This window comes from Typopeltis vanoorti, chromosome 7 (assembly GCF_054136105.1).
Source record: "Typopeltis vanoorti isolate ZY-2024b chromosome 7, IOZ_Tvanoo_1.0, whole genome shotgun sequence".
Lineage (NCBI taxonomy): Eukaryota > Metazoa > Arthropoda > Arachnida > Uropygi > Thelyphonidae > Typopeltis > Typopeltis vanoorti.
The window spans coordinates 141587318-141613760 of NC_143555.1; the positions used below are offsets into that span (position 1 = coordinate 141587318).

The 26443-nt window shown below is 36.2% G+C and overlaps 1 protein-coding gene across 1 annotated transcript in view; it reads right to left on the reverse strand.

Annotated features, from left to right (window-relative positions):
• Window positions 1-352: 352 nt before the first annotated feature.
• LOC150105136 (ADP-ribosylation factor-binding protein GGA1-like) overlaps window positions 353-26443 on the reverse strand; it is a 137601-nt gene continuing 111510 nt past the window's right edge. The window contains exons 6-7 of the mRNA XM_090395126.1: window positions 19211-19291; window positions 353-553 (exon numbers count right to left, since the gene is read on the reverse strand). Coding sequence (XP_090251252.1) covers window positions 353-553; window positions 19211-19291 — 282 coding nt within the window. The remainder of the gene's footprint in view (window positions 554-19210; window positions 19292-26443) is intronic.

Genomic DNA, 26443 nt, shown 5'->3' on the forward strand with positions numbered 1-26443 from the left:
GCCTTCTTTCCACTCCTTTAGAACTTATATTCTAGTATTATATTCAATCAATAATACTTCAATATTTAAAAGTTTTTCAGAATGAAATTAATTAAAAGGAGAAAAAATGAATGAAAACATTTATTTTATAATGTCGGAAAGACAGGCTCACACTAAATCTAGAATACTTTTTTTTTCTTCTCAGTTATGTAAAATAAACAGAACAATTACAATCAACTTTCACTACAGCAAGCTTATGGGATCATAGGTATTCCTTGCTCTTTTAGAATATCACTGTGCCTACAGGATATTGTGGAGACAATGAGTTAGTTATAATGGTGTTTACTATAGTATGAGTTGACTATATAGTATTTTATTTAAAAAGCATGCAAAGTAACAATATTATATTACAAAAACAATTCACACAAGAAGTCATTACTTTCATCTTGATCCTTTCTTTATCTGATATTTTTCTTGTTCTGTGGCTTGTTATCAGATCTCTCAACATCTTAATATTTGTAGAAACTGTCTCTAATAAAGAAGTTCTTTGTGCTATCCGATCCATGCGTTGAGACTACAAAATAATTTCAGAAATATTATACAATTATTCTCTGTTACTATTATAAAAGATTCAAGTTTGTTTGTGCTGCTACCTTTTTAGATGTAAACTCATTTTAACTACATAATAAAAATATACATATTCATATTAAAGAAACAGCAATATCAAAGAAAAAAAAGCACTGATTAGAGATTAAATAGCACCTATAGTAATATCCCATATTAAAATTATGATGTAGTCTGGAAAAAATTAAGTATACTGCAAGATAGAGTTGGCCAGTTGTTCAGCGCCAAAGAAAACAGTCAGTTCCATCAGCAGGAAAGGTCATAGCATCGGTGTTTTGGGATGCTAAAGGCATTTTGTTTATTAATTATCTTGAAAAGAGTAAAACAATAACCAGGGAATATTATTCCAATCTTTTAACCAGACTAGATGAAAAAATTCGTGAGAAAAGACCCAGTTTGCAGAAGAAAAAAGTCATCTTTCATCAGAACAATGCACCTGCCCACAAAGGTGTTTTGGCAATGGGAAAATTAAGGGATTTGCACTATGAATTGTTGGAACATCCCCTTTATTCCACAGATTTGGCTCCCTCTGACTTCTATCTCTTCCCAAAACTAAAACTCATCCTCGCTGGTCAACATTTTTCTTTGAATCAAGAGGTGATTGCAGCTGTAGAGGGGTATTTTGCAGATCTTACTGAGAATCACTACAGGGATGGGATAATGGTGCTGGAGCAGCACAGGAATAAATGTATTAGTCTTAAAGGAGATGTTGAAAAATAAAAATAATTATGAAATTATAAATTTGTTTTTTCATTGTTAAGCCAAGAACTTTTCAGATCATCCTCATACATATTGAATAACAGTGGACCAAGGACTGATCCTTGTGATACACCACTTCTTCTTCTTCTACGCGTTATTCCCGCTTCCTATGCAGGGTCCGCGTGTTACTTAGATGCGACTACTTATTAGTACTACTCCCAACCGACCCGTCGCCTGGTCTGCCGCTGGGGGGGGGGGGGGTATATATTTTTGACTGTAGAGGTGTATGTTCACGAGGTCGGTTTGCCTGTTTGCGGGATGAAAAACGCCAGATAAACTGGCGGAAAAAACCCTACTGACCGCGCCCAAGACCGGCTAACTTGGCTATGCCTGAGGAAGATCCTCAAATTCCTCACGTCTACAACGGGAATCGAACCTGGGACACTCCTTCCCCAGACATATGGTTGCAAAGCGCAAAGCCACTCGGCTAACCGCGCGGTCCTTGTGATACACCACTGGTTACCTTAAATTTTGCAGCCTCACATCCCCCCCCCCATATACCACTTTTTGATATCTGTCAGTCAGCCATCTTATCCATGCTAATATTTTAATAACCCAAATCCATATTCTCCAATTTATGCAACAGTCTTCCATACAGTATTCTCTCAAAAGACTTAGCAAAATCCAGAAATATCATGACATATCCATTCCCCTTGTCTAACTCAATGGTAATTGTCTAGGTCAATTCTAGAATGTGAGCAAGTTGCTAAAACATGACCATCCCTTAGTAAACTCATGCTGTTCACTGCAAACTAGAGATTCTCTGTCAACTCATTTCTGAATGCGAGCCCTGACCAACTTTTCCAAAATCTTCATCACCACTCTTGAGATACTGATTGGTCAATAGTTGGATACACCACCCTTGTGCAATGGGATTATCATGCATTATTTCCACTCTTGCGAAATCTCTGTCCTGAGACTCAAATTATATAGCCTGGTTAAAGGAATAGCTGGTTCAGTTGAACATTCTTTTAGCACATATTGCTGAATTCTTATTCAATTTGTGCAACAGCTCTAATACCTCCTCCTTCTCTTCATACACCTGAGTTTCTTCATTCAGTGAGGAGGTAGTCGTGAGTTCAATGTTACACATACCAGGTTGATAGCTTTTAGCAAAATGGGTACTCATTCTGCATCTGTAACCCTCACACTATCTGCAATTAGTAGAGTTATTCTTTCATATTCATTCTTTCTTTTACTTGAAGCATATCAATAGAATTCTTCAGGGTTATCTTTACCTATCAGAACCAGTTTCTTTTCATACTCAGACTTAGCTTTTTGTACAATAGTTGTGACACTCTTGGCCTGCTGCTTTAATTTTCATAATGGACATCATCCTCATGCACATGGTATTCCTTCTAAATCATCCTTTTCTTACAAATCTCTTAATATTTGATAAGATCAGACATCCATTTGACTCCTACCCTATTTATTCTTCAAACTCTCAGGATAATCTCTTGCTTGATAAGATCAGGCATCCATTTGACTCCTACCCTATTTATTCTTCAAACTCTTAGGATGTGTTCTGATATTGTATCATTTAAGTAATTTTTAAATGTTCCATGCACCGTCGATATTTTTCCCATCCAGCAACTGATACCATTCCAATTAACTAGATATACTCCTCGGTTGGTCATAATTTCCTACTCTGTAGTTCAGCATGTAACTTTTTCTGAATGGAACATTCATAAACTTAGCCACTTCACACAAGTGAGTACCGCATGATCGCTGTCACCAACCAGAGGTAGAATAGTTACGGCTTTAACTGAAACACTTTCTGACCTTATTATCAAATCTAACACTTTTTGACCTCAAGTTCCTTCTGTTACATACTGCTTGAGAAAACCGTCTTGCAATAGCTCAGTAAGTTCGGTTTCATTCTTCTCATGAGATTTTACTGCTATCCAATCAATGTTTGAATAATTAAAGTTCCCCATTATGATTGCTCTCTCCACGCTCATTTTCTTTATTTGATGATGTATTTCTTCATCACAGCAATGATCCACCAGGTCTGTAACAACACCCCATTATGTATTTGATCTTGTTAGATTCATCTCACACCAGATGGCTTCAAACTCATTGCCACATGAAAAACCTTACTAGTATTACAATCATAGGTCTCAACATTAACTGGAATCAAGTCATCCAATATCATTAGCGGCACGCCCCCTCCTCTCCTGTCTATCCGTCCTAAAAATATTGTACCCTTTACGCTCAATACCATTTAGTATGTCTGATTCTGATAGCCAAGTCTCACTAATGCCTACAATTTGAGGTCCCAACATACTGACCAAAGCAACTAACTATCCTTTTGAAGTGGTGGTGGTGGAATAAAGGCTCCTATTCCAGTGAGGATTATTTCAGTGAGTGTGAAACCAGTAATCTGACCATGGAAAAGTGGCATAAAAATTCCAGAATTCATTCCAGTTGGCACAATTATAGTGCCATAGGGTACAAGGCTGAGAAAAGAAGAAAGTAATCAGCAGGATCTTGAACGATACAATGCATAGACAGGAAGGGTGACTAGTAAGACGAGGAAGCAAAACTTCAGATTATTAGAGAAAACTAGCTGAGTAAGCCAAAGTTAGTCCCAAAGAGTTATTTTGCTCAGTAAGCCAAAAGAAGAATGATTATGGAAGGATAACTTTATTATTATTATTATTTGACACCTCCAGGGAGTCAAAGACTCATTAAGGGAGGGCACCTACTCTACAATTCTCCATCTCCACCACTCAACCTCATCCACTAACCGCAATTATACACCAACACCATCTACTGTCCACCACCACCACCACTAGTATTTTCACAGACAATCACAAACATCCATGCTCACGGCAAGATTCGAACCCGCAGTCTTTTGGCTGGAGAGCGAATATGCTAACCACTCACCAACCAGGCCAAGCTTTAATGAATGCTGATGGTATGGAAGTGACAGTATGCAAGTGTCAATCATCCAGGTGGAGATAATGCAGTGATCAATGACAAGGATCAAGATGAAAATAGAGATAATTGAGCTGTGCAGAAGAAAGTGATTTTTAATCGGTGAATTGTCCACTTTTTTCCCCGTTTTTCTACGTTTTTGAGTGCTAAATTGTTTCTCTGAATACGAGTGTACTTCAGTGGTTGTTTTTTGGAAGTTAGTTGCTGTCGCGATATAATATATTTTGGTACCGTCGGAATCGAACGCGTAACGGTGGAAGACAAAACGAAGCTAAGTTACTGTATTTAGTTATATTTCATTTTATTTAATTATATTTAGTACTTAAATGTTCTGATGTTTGTACTTTTTTTCCTCTTATTTATTAATTGAATAATTATTAAAGATTAGGGTATAATTTGACAAAACACGTCACAGATAAGTATGGCACCTGTGCGAAGGAAAATGGCGGCCAGTAATGAAGGTTCGCCATCGTTATCAAAGAACGGTAGCATAAAAGAAATGAGTCAGTGTACTAGCTGTGAAATGTACGCTTTGCGGAGTGCAGTCGGAGTGTGGTTAGATGATAATAAAGGATTGAATGTGTGTAGAAAATGTAGGGAGAATGTGGAATTGAAGTGTATTTCGGATCGTGAGTGTGATATTTTTGTCAACCTTCAGAATGAAGGAAACAGGGATATGACAAGAAACGGCAAGGTTGTACATGAAAATTGTGAGAGTGTGAATGTAGAAAGTGTGAATGATAGTATAAATGGTTTCTCAGAGAACAAAAAAGATGAGATAGATGCATTGAGTGAGATCGCGTTGTTGAATAGTGCGATAGAAAGAGCAAAACAGCAGCTAGAGTGCATGAACAAAAGTAGACTGAATGAACCAACCAATAATAAAAAGTATGACAGGAAAAATAGACGTATGAATGTGAACATGAACAAAATGAAGGATAGAGTGCTGTATGGAGACTCGTTAGTACGAGGTGTGTTAGTAGAGGATTTGACAAAATCGTACCAACCTGGTGCGACCATAAAGGACGTAACTGCGTCTATTAGACAGCAAAAGGAAAGGGTGAAAGAAATGATTGTTGTGGCAGGTACGAATGATTTGAAAGGAGATAAAATGGAAATGATAGAAGACCTGAATGAATTGTTTGAGGTAGCAAAAGAAAAGAGTGAGAGAGTTAGAATGATTAGTCTTTTGACACGGTATGACAGTGAAATGTTTAAAAGGAGGGCTATAATTGCAAATGACTTTATGCGTGGGTTATGTATGACGAGTGGTGTGGAATTTGTGGATGTGTGGAGTGAGTTTGATGGGCGAAAGGATCTATATAAGATGGATGGCTTGCATTTGAATGGTTATGGTGTAAGAAGACTTGAGAAAGTGTTGCTGAATGTAGTGGATGTGCAAATTCAGGGAAACTAGATTTGTTAAGGGGGGGGGGAGTAGAGATACAGTCCTTATGGAGGCAGTTGAATGTAAGAATGAATATAATATGCCAGAGCAAATAAGGACAACAAATCTGAGTGGGATAGTTAATATAAGGCATCAAGGTAGGGTTGGGGCTAATGGGGGTCTTAAATTCATGTACACTAATACTAGGAGTATTAGGAACAAGAAGGAAGAGTTTTTGGCCATGGTTGGCACTTCCAGACCACAGGTTATAGGTATTAGTGAAACATGGCTGACTGTAGATGATATAACTAGTGGGATTGAATGTGATGGGTATAGTGTGTTCAGGAATGACAGAGAGAATAAAATGGGGAGAGGAGTATTGTTGATGATAGCTGATGAGCTACAGCCAAGGAGAATAGAAGTTGAATTGCAGGATAGAGAAAAGAGCACATTTGAGGCCATTTGGTGTGAGATTGTGGCTAGCAGAACTAAATATACAATTGGGTGCTGCTATAGACCAGGTGATGGAAAAGATGGTGGTGACAGTATGCACAAGCAAATAGAAGAAATGGGTGGAAGGAGGGTGATTATTATGGGAGATTTCAACTATGGTCGCATTGATTGGAGTGAGGAGAGGACACACGGGAGGAAGGAACTGGATTTTATGCGGTTATTAAGGGATAACTATCTGCAACAGCATGTAATGGAAAATACTAGGGGTCAGAGAGTGCTTGACCTAGTAATTACATCTGAGGATTTGGCTGTAACAAATATGACCACACTGCCACCAATCGGTGAGAGTGATCATAGGGTCTTAACTTGGGAGGTGGCTAAAGGTGTAGAATTTTCAATTAAGACAGGGTACATGTGGAATTATCGGGCTGGAAAGTATCACAAGTTTAGGAGTTTGATTGGTTCAGTGCCATGGCATGTACAACTGCAAGGACTAGAAGTTGATAGTGCATGGGAGGTAGTTAAGAAGTGCTTGCATGAAGCTAGAGTCCGAATAATAAATCAAGTAGGGGTTAAATGGATGAATAACACCATTAAGCTTGAGTTGCAAAAAAAGAAACAACTATGGAGGGAATTTAAGGAGAAGGGTGACCGGCAGGCACATGAACGGTATAAAGCACAGGCCAGAAGGGTGACGAGTGTGGTAAGAAAAGCAAAAAAGGATTACGAAAGAACATTGGCCCTGCAGGCTAAAGAGAATCCTAAACAGTTTTTTAGATATGTAGCAAGTAAAAGGAAAAATGTACATGGCAGATTGATTTTAAAGAATGCCGATGGTAGGGAGGTAACTGAATCAGTTGAGATAGTTGAGTTATTGAGTGAGCACTTTGCCAAAGTATATCATCCAGGTGGTGACATTGCAGAAACGAATAAACCAGTAGATTATACGGGAATTGTGGTTAATGAAGTGGAGGTGAGTAGTCTATTGCATAACCTCAATGTCAATACATCTGTGGGATTGGATGGTATACCAGCTCGTGTTGTACGAGAAGCAGCTAAAGAATTGTCAGTACCCTTGACCATTTTGTTTAATTTGAGTCTCGGGTCTGGGTTAGTCCCGAGTGGGTGGAAAGAGGGGAAAATAGTTCCACTGCATAAAGGTGGTTCCAAGACTGCTGTAGTAAATTACCGACAGATTAGCATATCAGGAATCATTGTCAAGGTCTTAGAGAAAATAGTCAAGAGGAAAATACAAGATTGGATAGAAGAAAATGGGATACTGTATCGGGGACAGCATGGTTTTGTGAAGGGTAGGTCATGCCTCAGTAACTTGCTCACGTATTATAACACAGTGACGGCTGAACTGGATAAAGTTAATGGGTTTACGGTGATTCTACTGGACCTTGCCAAGGCCTTTGACAGGATTCCACATGGAATTCTAATCAGTAAATTGCAGCATATGGGAATGGACATAGGGTTGGTGAGATGGATAGGAGGGTGGTTGACGGAGAGATATCAGAGAGTGGTTTACTCGGGAGTAGAGTCCACAAGACGGCCTGTGACTAGTGGTGTGCCACAAGGATCTGTTCTTGGACCACTGCTGTTTAATTTGTTCATAAATGATATAGGAAATGATCTGAGAGGAACAGTTCATTTGTTTGCGGATGATGCGAAGTTGGGTAGGGCAATAGTGAATGCAGATGACGTCAAAATTTTGCAGGATGATTTGGATAGATTGGAGGTCTGGGCTAAGGAGAATGGATGTCAGTTTAATGTGGCAAAATGTAAGGTTATGCATTTTGGGGTGAAAAGATTGGCGGCAGTTTACTGCATTGGTGGAACCGTGCTCCAGGAAATTGATGAGGCACGAGATTTAGGAGTGTTGGTAGATAAGGAATTGAAATTTAGGGGACACATTGCAAAAGTGACCAAAACAGCTCATCAAATCACTTGGTTGCTGAAGAATACGATGACAAGCAGAGACAAGCATGTTATTGTTCCTCTGTATCGAGCCTTGATAAGACCCCATCTAGACTACTGTGCTCAGATTTGGTCACCTAGGTTTCTTCTTGATGGGGAAGAGGTGGAGAGGATCCAGAGGCGAGTGACCAAGATGATAGCAGGTCTGTGGAATGAACCGTATGAGAACAGGTTGAGGATTTGTGGGTTGCAAAAATTGGTTAATAGGCGGAGGAGGGGAGATATGATTGAGACATTCAAATTACTGAAGGGTTTCTATAAAATTAATTCAGAAGATATTTTTGAGAACAGGGCTGGTTGTGGGAGGACTAGGGGACATCCATGGAAACTGGGCAAAAGTGTGGTTAGTAAAGGTGTTAGAGCTGGGTTCTTTACTTTTAGAGTAGTGAATGAGTGGAATGCGCTCCCTGAGTCTGTGGTGGATGCTGTGACAGTGAATGAGTTTAAGGCGAGGTATGATAGATACTGTATGAATGTCAAATAGTTGTGATGAATATGATTTGGGGCCTCCCTCGATGAGTCCAATGACTCCCTGGAGTTGCCCGTAATAATAGTAATAATAATAGTAATAAATGAACTGGAGGAATTTAGGATATTAAGAATAAAGAATGCTGGAATAAAGAGCATAACATGTGCTATGTGAGATCATATGAGATTCATGAATACATCTGGCTTTTAGTTTAAAATGCAAATGAGTGAAGCAAAACTATTTATATGTATATTAAAGAATGATAAAATATGAATATACAAGCACTTCAGTATTCACATCTTCCATTAGTTTAGTGTTATCACTTTTACATCCTAGAACACAGACATCCACAACTGCAAAGTTGCAGAATTTTGGTTTCATGCACTTGCATTTAAAATAAAATACTGAATATACAGGATATGACAATTAAATTCCCAGCATGGTCTAATTCTATCATGCATATGGAGAGTCAACCAGGCCTGCATGACTGTACAGGTTTAGACATGTTCACATTATTGCCTTGAGTTGTATCAAATCAATCAACCAGTAGTTGACAAGCTGTGTAGAGTTACCATATGCATGTTTCTTAGTTTAGGCAGTTAAATGAGTAAACAGAATTTAGAACAGCACATTAACATTGAGGTTTTGTGCAAAGTTAGGCAAAAGGGTGATGATGCCATGAAAAAGTCTAGTGTATTTAAAGTGGCATAACAGGTTTAGGGATGGGGGGGAAATGTAAGACACAATGAAAAACTTGGATAAGACAAACTCATTGAACATGTGAAAATGTGAAAAGAGTGTGACAATTAATTCAATTCAATAGATGATTAAGTATATGGTTAATAACAGAAGATTAAATTTAGACAGAAAAACACTAAAAGAATTGTGATAAATGAATTAGAAATGTGAAAATTTTTCTGCAAATTTGCAGTGTGAAGATTAAAAGCAGAAGCAGACTGGTGTTTGTTCTGATCTTTCTTCACAACTGGCTGTTTTTGAAGAGTTATTACTGGTGATGCATCGCCTTCACCCAGAGTGAAATGGCACGAATGCCAAAATTGCAGATCAAGAAAATGCTTGCTTGCTTTTTTTTTTTTTTCGTAAGGAAAAGTTCACTTCGAATTCATTCGTCGTCGTCCAGTAGCATCCTCTAGAAAGAGGGTTGCAGCAGATGAGCAGCTCTTCTCCATTTCTCTCTCTGCAAAATGTTGCCTCCGTCATTCTTAAACCAGTCCATGCCACAATGTCATTGAACCACTCTCTAGTTGGTCTTCCACGTCTTCTCTTCCCCTCAACTTTCCCTTGTAATATAGTTCTTGTCAGATGTCCCGAAGAACCTCTCAGAAGATGTCCTGCAAATCTGGTCTTTCTTTGCATAATATTCTTGAGCAGTGTTCTTTCCATCCCAACTCTTCTTAAAACTTCTTGATCTGATATTCTTTCTGTATATTGCTAATCTTTTCCATCTTTCTATAACACATTTCCGATGCATTAATTCTTTCCATATCTCTCTTCCTGAGTGTGTCCATGACTCACTTCCATAACTTGCAATACTCCAAACTGTTGCTTTAACTATTCCAATTCTAACACCTATTTTAATATTCTTGTTTATTAAAATTCTCTTCATTTCCATAAATGCCAATTTAGCTTTGCCTATTCTATTTCTAATGTCCAACTCTGAAGTTCCTTTCTCTGAGATCCAGCTACCTAAATATTGAAATCTTTCCACTTCTTCTAAAATCTTTCCTCCACATCTTATCTTTACATTATCTCCTATTTTTCTGCCCATTATCATTATCTTGGTTTTCTTTGTGTTAATTCTTAGTCCGTACTCTTTACAAGAGTTTTCAATTCTTTGAACAATTTGTTGTAATCCATTTTCACTTTCTGCTATCACCACTACATCATCTGCATATCTTAAGTTATTAATGATTCTTCCATTTATTTTTATTCCTTTTTCTACATCCTCAAGTGTTTCTTTAAAGATCTGTTGATAATGGTGATAACTTGCATCCTTGTCTAACTCCTCTCTCCACCGGGAATTCTCCTGTTTCCTCTCCATTTACACATACTGATGCTGTTTGTGACCAATATAATCTCTTTAAAATTTCCAAGTCATAAGAGTGAATATCAATATTTTCTAGAATGTCAAAAAGTCTTTTATGTTTCACTGTATCAAATGCCTTTTCAAAATCTAGAAATCCCAAAAATAACTTTACACCATGGTTTAGTGTTTTCTCCCCAATAATTCTTAGACAAGTTATAGCCTCTCTAGTTCTTCTGTTGGTTCGGAATCCAAACTGTTCCTCATTCATTTATTTTTCTATTTTATTCTTAATTCTCTCTAAAATTATTTGTGCCAAAATTTTTGCTGTGTGAGTTATAAGATTTATCATTCTAAAATTGTTACAGTCTAAAACTCCCATCTTTTTTGGAATGGGAATAAAAATTGATTTTCTAACCTCCTCTGGTAATTCCATTAATAATTTGCCATAACACTTCCATACCTTTTTCACCTATATTCCTTATAAGTTCTATCTATATACCATCTATTCCAGGGGATTTTCCTTCTTTCATCTTTTGAATTGTTAGATTCAATTCCTCCCTCATGATGTACAGCCTCTGCCCACTATGCTCTTTCATTTGATTTTCTCCTCTTCCTCTGTCTTCATAAAGTTACTTACATATTCTTCCCATCTCTGTAATATCTTCTCTTTTTCTATCAGAATTTCACCTCTTTCATTCTTGACTGCTCCAGTCTTTTGCATCTTTCTCCTTCCTGTCATCATATTAATGTTTTTATAAACACCTTTTATGTCATTTCTTTCTCCCTTTGCTGTTGTATCTTTATTTATTTCATCTATCTCATTTCATATATCGTATTTCATATATCCTACTCAAGTCTTCATACTACCTTTTCTTCTCCTCTGTTTTACTGTTAACTAACTTTTTTCTTTGTGATATTTTCCTAAAAATATTGTCAGTCATCCACGTCCTCTTTCTTTTCTCTCTTTCCTCTTCTGTTTTGGCTAAATGTAATTCTGTAGCAGTAATTATGCTTTCCTTCAGAATCTTCCATTTTTCACTTACATCATCACTTTCTTGTATATTTCTCTCATTCATTTCTTCTTCTACTTTCTTTGCGAATTCATTCGCCATACTTGGCATCTTCAGCTGCTCCATGTTTTGTTCCGTTTCCCTGCTGTTACCTTTTTTAGGTTAATCCTCATCTCGAATTCATTAAACAAGGATAAACAGTGAACCAACATTGTTATTTATAAGTACTGACAAAGAAATGTGATGCTGTTCATAAGAAAGCCCTGAACTTCGGTCAAACTAGATATCCATTATGACAATGTCCCTGCACATGATGCAATAGCTGTCTGTGAGTTTGTTGGCTAAAAAACCAATTGCAAAATCTGACAATTCTCCATATTCACTAGGCAGCTCCTTGCAACTTTAAGCTATTCCCAAAACTGATGAACATTGTGAAAGGGCACAAATTTTCATTTCTGAAGTCAAGTGGTAACAGTACTAAAAGCATTCTAGAAGCCAAATTCCAGAAATGTTTTGAACAATGGCAGCATTGAATAGCTAAGTGCACTGCTATACAAGGAGATTACACAAGGTAAGCAAATACAGTTTTTGTGTGCGCGCATTCTGGGAAATTAACTGTCACATTTCCATATTTAATTTACCATCTTCACTAAAAATCGTGCCTAAGTAGTTGATATTTTCAATGTTTCTGCCTATTTTCATTGTCTTTGTCTTTTTAATGGTGACCTTCATACCATATTTGATTGGCCACTAGAGTGATACATGGTGTGTAGTGTTTGGAGAGACCTCCTGAACAGATAAGTGTTATTTTAAGTAATAATTGGTAAATTTGCTTGAATCTTACGTAGTATTATTTACTTTTCGTATCTCAGCGTGTCTGGGTGATTTTTGTGTGTTTTCTGAGTTTCCAATTAGTAATTTGATAGATACGATTATTTGCACACATGGCGCCAATAAGGAGGAATATGAATACAATGGCCTCCAGGTCGCCATCTTTGTCTTTAAAACTTTTAATTTAAAGGATTTTATTCAGTGTACTGTTCGTGAAATGTATGCTTTTAGGAGAGCGGTTGGAGTCCGGTTAGACAACGATTGTGGAGTGAATGTGTGCAGAAAGTGTAAGGAATGTGAGGATTTAAAGAGTGTTTCAGGTCGTGAGAGTGATATCGTTGTTGAAAGTGAGAATGTAGAAAATAGTGATATGCGAGGTATGAATAGTAATATTTGCGAGGTAGTACCAGATAGCTATGAGAGTAGCATTGAAAGTGAGAATGAAGGTAAACATACAGAAAGAACGAATGAATGAATTAACGGATAATAAAAATGATGAGACAGATGCAATGAGTGAGATCGCATGGTTATGCAGAGCCATACACAGGGCAAATCGGCACCTGGAGCGTTGGCAAAAATGTTTACCGAGCGTACCAACTAATAAACGGCAAAAGTATGATAAGAAAAATAAGAGTATGATAGTGAGTGTAAACAAAATGAAAGAGCAAGTGTTGTACAGAGATTCTTTAGTAAGAGGTGTGATAGATGAGAGTTTAACAAAATCATACCAACTTGGTGTGAACGTTAAGGATGTAAGGAAGTCAATTAGAATGCAAAAACAGAGGGTGAAAGAATTGATAGCAGTAGCAGAAACAAATGATTTGAAAGGAGACAAAATGGCTATGAAAGAGGATTTGAAGGAATTACTTGAGGTAGCAAAAGAGAAGAGTGAGAGAGGTAGAATGGTGAGTCTGTTGCCGCAGTATGACAGTGAAGAGCACAGAAGGAGGGCCAAAATTGCTAATGACTTTATGCGCAGATTATGCAGGACGAGTGGTGTGGAATTTCTGGATGTGTGGAGTGAGTTTGATGAGCGAAAGAATTTATATAAGATGGATGGTTTGCATTTGAATGGATTTAGTGTAAGGAGACTTGAAAAGGTGTTGTTGAATGAAGTGGAAGTGGATGTGCAGAATCAGGAAAACTGAGTTATTAAGGGTGGGGGGAGATATGCAGACTTTAGGGAGACAGTTGAGTGTATGAATGTGTGTAATATGCCCGAGCGAGTATCAGAATGGGATAGTTGGTATAAGGCATCAAAATAGGGATGGAACATATGGACTTCTGCAATTAATGTATACTAAGGCCAGAAGTATTAGGAACAAGAAAGAAGAATTTTTGGCCTTGGTTGGCACTTCCAGGCCACAGGTTATTGGCATTAATGAAACATGGCTGACAGAAGATGATATAGCTAGTGGGATTGAATGTGAGGGGTATGGTATGTTCAGGAGTGACAGGGAGAATAAAATGGGGGGGGGAGTGTTATTGATGATAGCTGATGAGCTACAGCCAAGGAGAATAGAAGTGGAACTGCAGGATAAAGAAAAGAGCATATTTGAGGCTAGCAGAACAAAATATACAGTTGGGTGCTGCTATAGACCAGGTGATGGAGATAGTATGCATAAGCAAATAGAAGAAATTAACCTCCTGAGTGGAAGGAAGTTAATTATTATGGGAGATTTCAACTAAGGTAACACTGATTGGAAGGAGGAGAGGACACATGGGAGGAAGGAATTAGATTTTATGCGATTATTAAGGGATAACTATCTGCAACAGCATGTAAGGGAAAATACTAGGGGTCAGAGAGTGCTTGACCTAGTAACTGTGAGAATTTGGCTGTAATGAATATGACCATGTTGCCACCAATTCATGAGAGTGATCACAGGGTCTTGACTTGGGAGGTGGCTAAAGGTGTGGAATTTACAATTAAGACAGGGTACATGTGGAATTATCAGGCTGGTAAGTATCACAAGCTTAGGAGTGTGATTGGTTCAGTGCCATGGCATGTAAAACTGCACGGGCTGGATGTTGATAGTGCATGGGAGGCAGTTAAGAAGTGTTTGCATGAGGCAATGGCCGACTGGATACCTAGAGTCTGAATAATAAATCAAGTAGGGCTTAATGGATGAATAACAACATTAAGCTTGAGCTGCAAAAAAAGAAACAACTGTGGAGGGAATTTAAGGAGAAAGGTGACCAGCAGGCACATGAACAGTATAAAGCGCAAGCCAGAAGGGTAATGAGTGTGGTAAGAAAAGCAAAAGCGGATTATGAAAGAACATTAGCCATGCAGGCTAAAGAGAATCCCAAACAGTTTTTTCGATATGTTGCAAGTAAAATAAAAAATGTATATGTATATAAAAAATGTATATAATTTTAAAGAATGCCGATGGTAGGGAGGTAGCCGAATCAGTTGATATAGTTGAATTACTGAGCGAGCACTTTGCAAGAGTATATCATCCAGGTGGTGACATTGCAGGAATGAATGAACCAATAGATTATACGAGAATTGCAGTGAATGAAGTGGAGGCGAATAGTCTATTACAAAACCTCAATGTCAATACATCTGTGGGATTGTATGGTATACCAGCTCATGTCGTACATGAAGCGGCTAAAGAATTGTCAGTGCCCTTGACCATTTTGTTTAATTTGAGTCTCAGGTCTAGGTTAGTCCCGAGGAGTGGAAAGAGAGGAAAATAGTTCCACTGCATAAAGGAGGTTCCAAGACTGCTGTTGTAAATTACCAACCGATCAGCATATCAGGAATCGTTGTCAAGGTCTTGGAGAAATTAGTTAAGAGAAAAATACAGGATTGGATAGATGAAAATGGGATACTGTATGGGGGACAACATGGTTTTGTGAAGGGTAGATCATGCCTCAGTAACTTGCTCACGTTTTATAACACAGTGATGGCTGAACTGGATAAGGCCTTTGACAGGATACCACATGGATTTTTAATCAGTAAACTGCAGCATATGGGGATGGATATAGGGTTGGTGAGATAGATAGGAGGGTGGTTGATGGAGAGGTATCAGAGAATGGTTTATTCAGGAGTAGATTCCAAAAAACGACTAGTGGTGTGCAACAGAGTTCTGTTATTGGACAACTACTTTTCAATTTGTTCATTAACGATATAGGAAAAAATCTGAGAGGAAGTGTTCATTTTTTTGCTGATGATGCAAAGTTGGGTAGAGCAATAGTGAGTGCAAAGGATGTCAAAATTTTGCAAGATGATTTGGATAGTTTGGAGGACTAGGTTAAGGAGAATGGATGTCAATTTAATGTGGCAAAGTGTAAGGTTATGTATTTTGGGGTGAAAAGATTAGCAGCAGTATATCACATTGGTGGAACCGTACTCCAGGAGACTGATGAGGCCAGGGATTTGGGAGTGTTGGTGGATAGGGGGCACATCGCAAAAGTGGCTAAATCAGCTCAACAAATCACTTGGTTGCTGAAAAATACTTAAACAAGCAGAGACAAACAGGTTATTGTTCCTGTGTATCGAGCCTTGATAAGACCTCATATAGCCTACTGTGCCCAGATTTGGGTGCCAGGGTTTCTTCTTGATGGGGAGGAGGTGGAGAGGATCCAGAGATGAGCGACTAAGATGATAGCAGGTCTATGGAATGAACCTTATGACAACAGGTTGAAGATTTGTGGGTTGCAGAAATTGGTTGATAGGCAGAAAAGGGGTGATATGATTGATACATTCAAATTACTGAAGGGTTTCTATAAGATTAATTTAGAAGATATTTTTGAGAATAGAACTGGTGGTGGGAGGACAAGAGGCCATACATGGAAGCTGGGCAAGAGTGTGGTTAGCAAGGGTGTTAGAGCCAGGTTTTTTTTACTTGGAGAGTGGTGAATGAGTGGAATAAGCTGCCAGAGTCTGTTGTGGGTGCCATGACTGTGAATGCGTTCAAGGCAAGGTATGATAGATACTGTGTGAATGTCGAATAGTTGTTCTTCACATGATGTCAGGGCCTCCCTCTATGAGTCTAAGGACGCCTTGGAGTTGCCTGTAATAATAATAATATCTATTACAACAGTTATTCACTTTAATCAGGGAATGTTGCAGACCTGTAGCAGATTTATTCAGAAGTATAACATCATCTGCATAAAGCAAAGAGCTGAGATTAACATCTCCAATTTTGATATCAGGTTTAATATCACTTTCCTTCACAATATGATCCATATAGATAATGAATAAATAACAGAGTGAATTCTAACTGCTGTCTTACAACTCAAATAAAAACTAAGTATTGTTTGAAATAATGTCCCATTCACATCATATAACTGTAGCATTTCGAATAGCTTCTCTCTTGGCATCTTGTCATATGCCTTTTCCAGATCTACAAAACTTAAATACAGATCTTTGTTATATTCCCATGATTTCTTAACTATCTGTAATAAAGTGAAAATCTGATCATGACAACCTCTACCGTTTCTAAATATACTTGCATATATCTTACCAGGAATACTCAATAGAGAAATACCTCTATAATTCTCACATTCAGTTTTATTTCCCTTTTTATATATGGGTACTATGAGCTCTACTCCGATCATCTGGAATTCGTCCCTCTGTCCATGCCTTCTGAACAATGCAGTGCAGGCACTGTAAGAATGGCTTTTTCTACTTCAAGTATGGATATGTATTCCTGACTGCATGTCTGGTCAGTGTGTTTTACCACTGTGCTGTTATCACTGCTTGTTTCATTTAGCAATTTTTCGAAGTACTCCATACTTCAAGGATATCTTTTTCTCCTGTTTTCATGTCACCTTTATCATCTCTAATTCCTTTTACAGCACTCTTTCCTCCATTCCTGAGCTTCTTCAACAACCTTCAGAATATCTTTCAGCCTTCTTGATATTTATTTTCTATGTTCTTACCAAGGTACTCCCATGACTTTTGTTTAGCTAGTTTTACACAGTGTTTAGCATTCTGGCATTTGTCTCTGTATTCTCTAAGAGCACAAGCTGACTTATTTGCTAGGAACTTTTGATATACTTTCTTCCTTTCTTCACTGCCTCTTTAACTTCTGTGTCCACCGTGGAGTTTCTGATTTTTCTATCCTTACAGACAACCTCACCACATGCCTCTCTGGCTGAATCAATCAGGGTTTTCTTCAAGGCTTGCCACTGAATCTCCAAGGTTTGGTTTCTGTTCTCAAACTCTTTCATTTTTTTTTTTCAGTCATGTTTGTGTATTTTAGTTAACAGTAAAATACACAAATTTTATCTGAGAGCTGCTCAACTTTTATTTGTTATAAAACTTTCTTACATGTTATTCTTTTCAATATGAAATTCGATTTTATCCTGCTCAGGACTAAATGGTGATCCCTTCCAATTTCAAATCCTCTGTATCTTGCACCACCACGGAGAAAACATCACTATCAACAATATCATAGTCAATGAGGCTTTTCTTATTCCTTGTCTCTTCTCTCCATGTGAATTTGTGCACATTTTTATGTTATAACATTGTGTTAGTAATAACCAGTCCATGTCCTGAGCAGAAATTCAACATGTATTTGCCATTATTATTAGCTTTGCTCTTTTCTGCAAATTTTCCCAAAATATTTTTGTATGTCTGACAATCATTTCCTACTCTGCTATTTAGATTCCCAACAAGAAGCAACTTTTCCTTTTTCATTATGTCAGTTGCTTTCTCTAAAGTCTCAAAAAATTCCTCCACTTCTACTTTAGCAGAACCTTCTGTGGAACCATGGGTATAAATAAGTCTCATTGTCCAGTTCCCCATTCTCATGTTTGCCCACATCACTCTACTTGAGACTGCCTGCCATTCAAGATTAGCCTCGTATTTAGTGTTGAACACTATGGCTACTCCATTTCCTTGATTGTCATTGTCTGAATATAATATTTTGTATTTATTGCTCAGAAAGCTCTCACCAGTTTTTGTCTTTTTTGTTTCAGTCATCCCCATTATATCGATCTGGTACTTATCCAATTCCTCAGCTAGCTTCATTTCTTTGCTATTCAGGCTTCTTATGTTGATGGTAGCAATCTTCAACTCTGGTGATGTTGAGTTGGGGTGGGTTTTAGGATTTGTTCAACAAATCCTCCGTAACAAAATGCTCCCTATAGCAAATTACTGAAAAGGCTCAATCAATGGCATATAAGTATAATGCTATAGTAAAAAGAATTTCCTTATAGCTATCCACTATAACAAACTATTCCTGGGTTAGTCTCTGCAAAGTTATAGGGAGCATTTTGTTATTTACTATAGTGAGAGTTGAATACATATGGCACTTCAGCTGTTTATGTCTTCTTTTAGTCAATGTTACAACTATACATGTTATAAGAATTGGGAGTATATATTACTGTTGCAGAGATAACGTCACAATTTTGCTTTACTGTAGCACATAAAATAAAAGCTGGATATATTTATAGATCATGGGATCAAGAGGTTCAAAACTATAAAATATATTATAGTAATTTTATTCATAAAATTCATATTTACGAATTTAGGGACACAAAACACATGTGTTGAAATGATTATTTTACTTATTATTAATAAAATAACAATTGACATTTCGACCCCTGTATTGCGGTCATCATCAGAAAGATGCATGTGTATACAAATACAAGCTACATGCTCTTGTACTCTACAAAGGTAAATTGAATATATGCTGTTAATTGATCTTTTACTTACTTTTATATCTGCCCCTTTTAAGAAATAAAATATCATTCAATTAGGTGAGAAAGAAGCTTACCTCTTCAACCATTTCTCTAATTAGTTGATTTGCAGCTTCCACATCTGCTCTATGTTTACTTTGGGCAAGTTTCTGCAACAGCTACAAATGGTAAATTTTCTATTAACAGATTATATATCTTTAAAGTTTCTTATCTCTTTACACTTAGTTTTTTTTTTTTTTTTTTAATTTACATTTTGTATTCTGGTTAGTATGTTATGAGGTTAGCAGTCAATTTTCTATCCATAGTAGACCACAACCATAATATGCGTTATCCATATTACACTGTAACCCAAACCAGCAAAGTTAGTAATAAGTGTTACAAAAAAAGACTAATGAACCTCAAAAATATATGCCACGAGTTCAGCTATACACCTCTTTGTCCAGTTTCAGAAGAGCTTTTTTTGCAATTATCATTCTGAAAAAATTAATTGTAATTTTATTAACTACAGAATTAAAATTTATTACAAAATAATTTACAAATGATAATTTATTTCCTATACTCATTGATACTCATTTTTATAGTTTAACAACACCTATACAAATTGCTTAATAATAACAAAATGAAGCCCATGTAAGCTTTACAAAAAATGGTGGATATATAACATAAAAAACCCTCTCACGTTAAAAAATGAGCAAGAGGTAGGTTGGCTGCAATTCAGAAGTGTCTGCTTTACTAGCATAAATATGAAGTTAAAACCAATTTCAACATAAAATTAGATAAAATAGAAAATAGAATATATAAAATAGAAAAAATAGAGGCTGAAAATATAGAACAAGATATAATAATAGATATTGGAGAGAGAAGACCAACAATGGATAGATTATTATTATAAACTATGGGTAGGAAATAAACAATTACTATTTAAAAGATTTTTAGAAAATGTAATTGATAATAGTCTCCCAAATAACATTACATAAAAATAATTAAATGAAGTATTAAAAGAAATGAAAAATGGAAAATTATCAGAAGATAAAATCCTAATAGAACTTATAAAATATGCAAGGAAATAAATTTCACCAATGATTTCTTACAGTAATAAACAAAATATATAATACTGGAAGAATACCAAATGACTGGAACCATGCAACTGTGATTTCCATCATTAAAAAAGGAAGTAAGAATAGCAGTGAACTACAGAGGAATAAGTTTATTAAACACGGGTTATAAGATACATACTAAAATACTGAAGAACAGAATCAACCCTATACTAGAAAATTCATATTTATGAATTTAGGGACACAAAACACACATGTGCTGAATTGATTATTTTACTTATCATTAATAAAATAACAATTGATGTTTCGACCCCTGTATTGAGATCACCATCAGAAAGATGCATATGTATACGAAAACAAGTTACATGCTCTTGCACTCTACAAAGGTAAATTGAATCTACGCTGTTAATTTATCTTTTACTTAGCCTAACCTCTAATGGTAAAAAAATACTAGAAAAATTATAAATGAAGAACAAATTGGTTTTAAAAAGGAAGATCCTGCAGAGATCCTATATTTAGCCTCAAACTACTAATTGAGAAAAAGAAGAGAATTCAACTTAGAAACGCATCTAACATTCATAGATTATAAACAACCTTTTGACAAGATAAACAGATATAAACTCTTTGATATAATAAAAAATATTGTTTGCCTATAAATCTATTAAAACACTCCACAGCCTATAACGAGAAAATAACAATAAGCATAAAAACAGTTGAAAACAGAATTAAAACATTTGAAGTAACGGGAGGTCTTGGACAAGAATGACCTCTTTCTCCAATATTATTTAGAATACATATATGAATTAAATAAAGAATGGAGGTTAACCAACAGGAATTCATATCAAAAATGATTTTATCTTAGATGCCTTACTCTTTGCAGATGACCAAGTGATATTTGCAACAACTGAGGACACTACAAAAAGCTGCATAAAAACTTAGTTTATTAATAAAACAATATAAAAAGTCAAACTCTTAAAAAAGAACTAAAATAGTAATAGACAATAAAATAATCAAACAAGTCAACAATTTTAATTATCTGGGCTATAATTTAAGGCAGAAGACACTATGCAAAAGTAATATGAATCTAAATGTTTTGTTAAAGAAGTCAGGCTAGGGTTTACCCTAGCCTGACTTCTCATAGGAAAAGAAAAAAAAATTAAATAAAATATATACAAAATTAAAAATTAATTCACAAAATAAAATAACCTTTCCATACATATCACTATAATAATATACCGATGATTTAAAAAAAAGTTTTATAACAGAAGTACATTAAACAATTTCTAAAGTCAATTTCATAAAACAATTTCAAATTAAGGTTTTCTTCTGGCTGGGGTTGTTCTGGATGCTATATCAGTTGAAGATGGGTCCTCCAGATTCTTGGAATTATTAATCCATCATTCTTGTTTAGATTTGGATGATTTCAGCATTTCACAGGCTTCTTTGAACTTTCTTTCAAACCAGGTTTTGGTGCAGTGTAAGGACTTGGTGCCTTTCCAGTTAATTCTGTGACATGTTTGAAATCCATGGTCTGACAGGCCTGTTTTATCATAGTGGAGGAATTTAATGTGGCATTTATGTTCATCTTTTCTTATTGGGATGGTGCACCCCTATGTAAGGTAGGTTGCAAGTGTACTGAATTTTGTTAACCCCTTGGATGGGCAAGGTATGGAAGAGGATCTTTGGATGAACTGAGTAAATTTCTTAATTTTGCAGGAGGTTTGAAGATTGCCTTAATGTTGTATTTATGTAGTGTTCGATCTAATCTTTTTTGCTTTTAATGGTATTTTTATGGAGGATCTTATGAACTGTTTTTTTTTATTGTAGCCATTTTTTACAAACATTTGGCTAATAATTGCATATTTTTTGTTCAGTGTGTGCTCATTGGATCAAATTGTTAGAGCTTTGTGTTTGAGGATGCTGATGACCCCTAGTTTTGTGTTGGACGGTGGTATGAACTTTTATGTTTGTATTGGTCTGAGTGAGTAAATTTGTGGTAGAGGCAGCCTGAGAGAAGATGTGTGACAAATGTGTCTAGAAAAGGAAAAGAGTTATTGTTTTCAATTTTGATGGTGAATAGGATAAGTTTGGATACGTCAGCAAGCCTAAAGCCCAATCCGGCTCAGATATGTTGATGATATTTTTGCCATTTCGCCCCACAGCTGAGAAGCTTTAAATACATTCCTAAACCACCTGAACAAACAACACGAACATATCCAATTCACCATAGAAATTGAAAACAATAACTCTCTTCCTTTTCTAGACACACTTGTCACACGTCTTCCCTTAAGCTGCCTCTCCTTCTTGATCTACTGCAACCTACACACACACAGGCCAATACATACATAAAAATTCATACCACCATCCAACACAAAAATTAAGGGTCATCAGCACCATCACACACAGAGCCCTAGCAATTTGCTCCAATGAGCACATGCTGAACAAAAAATATGAAATTATTAGCCAAACGTTTGTAAAAAATGGCTACAATAAAAAAACAGTTCACAAGATCCTTCACAAAAATACCATTAAAAGCAAAAAGATTACAAAAATGCCATAGCCATTAGGGACATTTCAGAAAAAATAGATAGAACAGTACTTAAATACAACATTAAGGCAACCTTCAGACCACCTGCAAAATTACTCAGTTCATCCGAAGATCATCTTCCATACCTTTCCCACCCAAGAGGTTAACAAAATTCAGTGCACCTGCAACCTACCTTACATACCTTACCATCCCAATAAGAAAAAATTAACATAAATGCCAGATTAAATTCCTCCACTATGGTAAAACAGGCCTGTCAAGACTATGGACTTCAAACATGTCACAGAATTAACTGGAAAGGCACCAAGTCCCTACACTGCACCAAAATCTAGTTTGAAAGTTCAAAGAAGCCTGTGAAATTCTGAAACATCAACTAAATATAAATAAGAATGATGGATTAATAATTCCAAGAATCTGGAGGACCCATCTTTAACCCATATAGCATCCAGAACAACCTCAGACTGAATAAATCCTTAATATGAGAAGACTTTAGAAATTGTTAATGTAGTTCTGCTATAAAACTTTTTTTAAATCATCGGTATATTATTATACTGATATGCATGAAAATTTCATTTTATTTTGTGAATTAATTTTTAATTTTGTATATATTTAATTTTTTTTCTTTTCCCACAAGAGGTCAAGGCTAGGGTAAACGATTAACAAAACATTTAGATTCATCTTACTTTTGTGTAGTGTCATGTAGCTTGTGTCTTGTGCATATGTATGTCTTCCTGATGATGACCTGAATATAGAGGGGTCAAAACGTTAAATGTTATTTTCTTAATTATAAATAAAATAATTATTCCAACAAGTGTGTTTTTGCCCCCATAAATTATGAATGCTGACTACTGTGTAACCTTAAAAGAATGAAATGAGAAGAATTGCATAAAATCTATCAAAGGAAGAAAAGACTAGCTCTTAATGAAATGATATACACAATAAAAGAAGGGTGATATTAGAAAAGCATATAACATAATTAAGCAAATTATAGGAAAATATAGACCTGGGCTACATATTTGCAGAGAACAAAAAAACAGGTTAACAAAGAAATTAAAAACTGATGAAGAGAATATTTCCATGAATTACGGAATACAAACATTATTTCTGAAACTCAAATTTATATATCTGGTACTAATGTAGAAGATGAATCTATAAAGCTACAACGAAGAACTTAGCAATATTGAAAATTTATTTATCACTAGGTTAGACTATAATAGATTTAGTTTAATCCTTTATCCCAGTGAGAGCAAACAAAGTTTGCGCCTGAAAATATCTTCAGGACTAAATATAGTGTTATACTATCTTATCCAGTAAGTAGTGCAACACCAAGGCAACTCGTGGCAAAGGTGGAGCAAGCTACCAGGCACTTCTAACCCAGTATCTCCCATAATGCAAAACACATTTCCTATGTGGATATGTATACTGTTATGCATTAAAGGGATTGGCCATCTACCCAGACTAGTTTCGACCTTTATTGAGGTCTCTTCAGTGGGAGCCAGGCCCAGAGCTGGAGATACCAGGCAGAAGCAGTAGCAAGTCATTAGCAGGTCAGTAGCAAGTCAGTAGCAGCACAGATGACTTGCTACTGCTTCTGCCTGGTATCTCCAGCTCTGGGCCTGGCTCCCACTGAAGAGACCTCAATAAAGGTCGAAACTAGTCTGGGTAGATGGCCAATCCCTTTAATGCATAACAGTATACATATCCACATAGGAAATGTGTTTTGCATTATGGGAGATACTGGGTTAGAAGTGCCTGGTAGCTTGCTCCACCTTTGCCACGAGTTGCCTTGGTGTTGCACTACTTACTGGATAAGATAGTATAACACTATATTTAGTCCTGAAGATATTTTCAGGCGCAAACTTTGTTTGCTCTCACTGGGATAAAGGATTAAACTAAATCTATTATAACTTAGCAATATATATATTCATTCAGGAACAAGTCCCCTGGAATACATAAAATTCCTCAGAAATGCTGAAAACAGTAGGAAAGAAATTAAAAGGCAAAATATACAAATTTATTTTTAACCAAGGCAAATGCCAAAAGAATAGAGAAAAAGTCAGATTTGTCCAATATATTAAAAGAACAACAAAACGGTTTGTGAAAGTTACATAAGTATTTCTCTGTTATGTATCACATACAAAGTATTTTTCAATCTTGAAGAACAGATTAAACCTACTTAGAGAGAAGACAATAAGCAAGTTTCAAGAAAGGCAAATATACAATTGATCAGATACATACAGTTAAACATTTATTACAGAAATTTTGCTAATTTGATATAAATATTCATTACATTTTTGTTGATTTCCAACAATCATATGCATTAATGGAGGAAAATCCTGAGATTATGATGCACTTTGAAATATTAGATAAGCTAGTAAGACGTACAAGATTAACAACAGAAAACTCAGAAGCTCAGGTTAAAATACAAAATGATTTAACAGATTGCTTTCCAATAACTCAAAGATTAAAATAAGTAGATAGTCTAGCTACAATGTATTTTTTTTTTTAATTTTGCATTGGAATACATTATCTGATCATTGCCAGTAAATAGTAAAGGCACTGCAAAAAACAAAACAGCACATACTGAAATATGCAGATGACATTAACATTGTGTCAAGAACCAGAGAACAAAAGAAAGATATTTGGAATTTAAAAAAAATCAACATATGAGATAGGGTTAAAAATTAATCAACAAAAACTAAAATAATAATTAATACAAGACTGAATCAATTAAATTTACAGTGTAGCGGTTTCCACAAATGGGACTCTAGTGAACCTGGCAAATATTGCCGCCGCATTAGTATAACTTCTCTAGTTGGAGGAAATGCCAACTAGAACACTAGGTGGTAGATGTCTTTCCTCAGCTAAAGCAAGGGTAATGGTTTCTGTCCCCACTTCTCTTGCCACGTACAGAAAGAGTAATACTCTCAATGACATACCAATCACATTGTACGGGGCTCCCGGACCAACTACTCCCATTCAAGGTTATAGCAGCATAATGGTTCCACAGGCCAGATACCAGATAGTGCACAGGACCAAATCAGATGGTAATAAATATAGAGGCTTCCTGATCATCTAGCATTAAATCCTGCAGCCACATATTTTGCCAGTTCATGACTGGAGGGAGACCCAACAGGCCATAGGAGGAAGCTGTTGAAGCCACGTATGGACAGGAGACCAAGTTACCTGTGTGGGCGATATATTTGTAAGTCTGTCACCTCTCACCGCATGCCCCACTTCCTTTTTTACCTCTTTCTCACATATAATGGATTACAATCCAAAGAAATGTGATTTTACTGTGGATTACAAAAAAATTGTAACAAACAAAAAAAAAAAAACAAAATCCAATCAAAAAAATCTCCAAACAACCCACCAACATTAATTCTTACTTAAAAAAAAAAAAAGTTTCCACATTCACTTCACCAGCATTTGTGGCCTAAGCAGCAATATAAACGATGTTCACCACCACTACCTATACTCATCTAAATAATCTACAATTATTACTATCAGATCCCGAACTGGCAACCTCAACAACCACTGTCCACCTCAACTCCCCCAAACTACACATTACACAGTGCTTTCTGCCACAAGGGCAGCACTTTTTGCTTTCATCAGAACTGACATGCTATGCCAGAGATTGCAAAACCTCGAATCTCTATTGTTTGATCTGCTTTAACACAAAATTTCCCTACTAAATCAACCTACCCTTT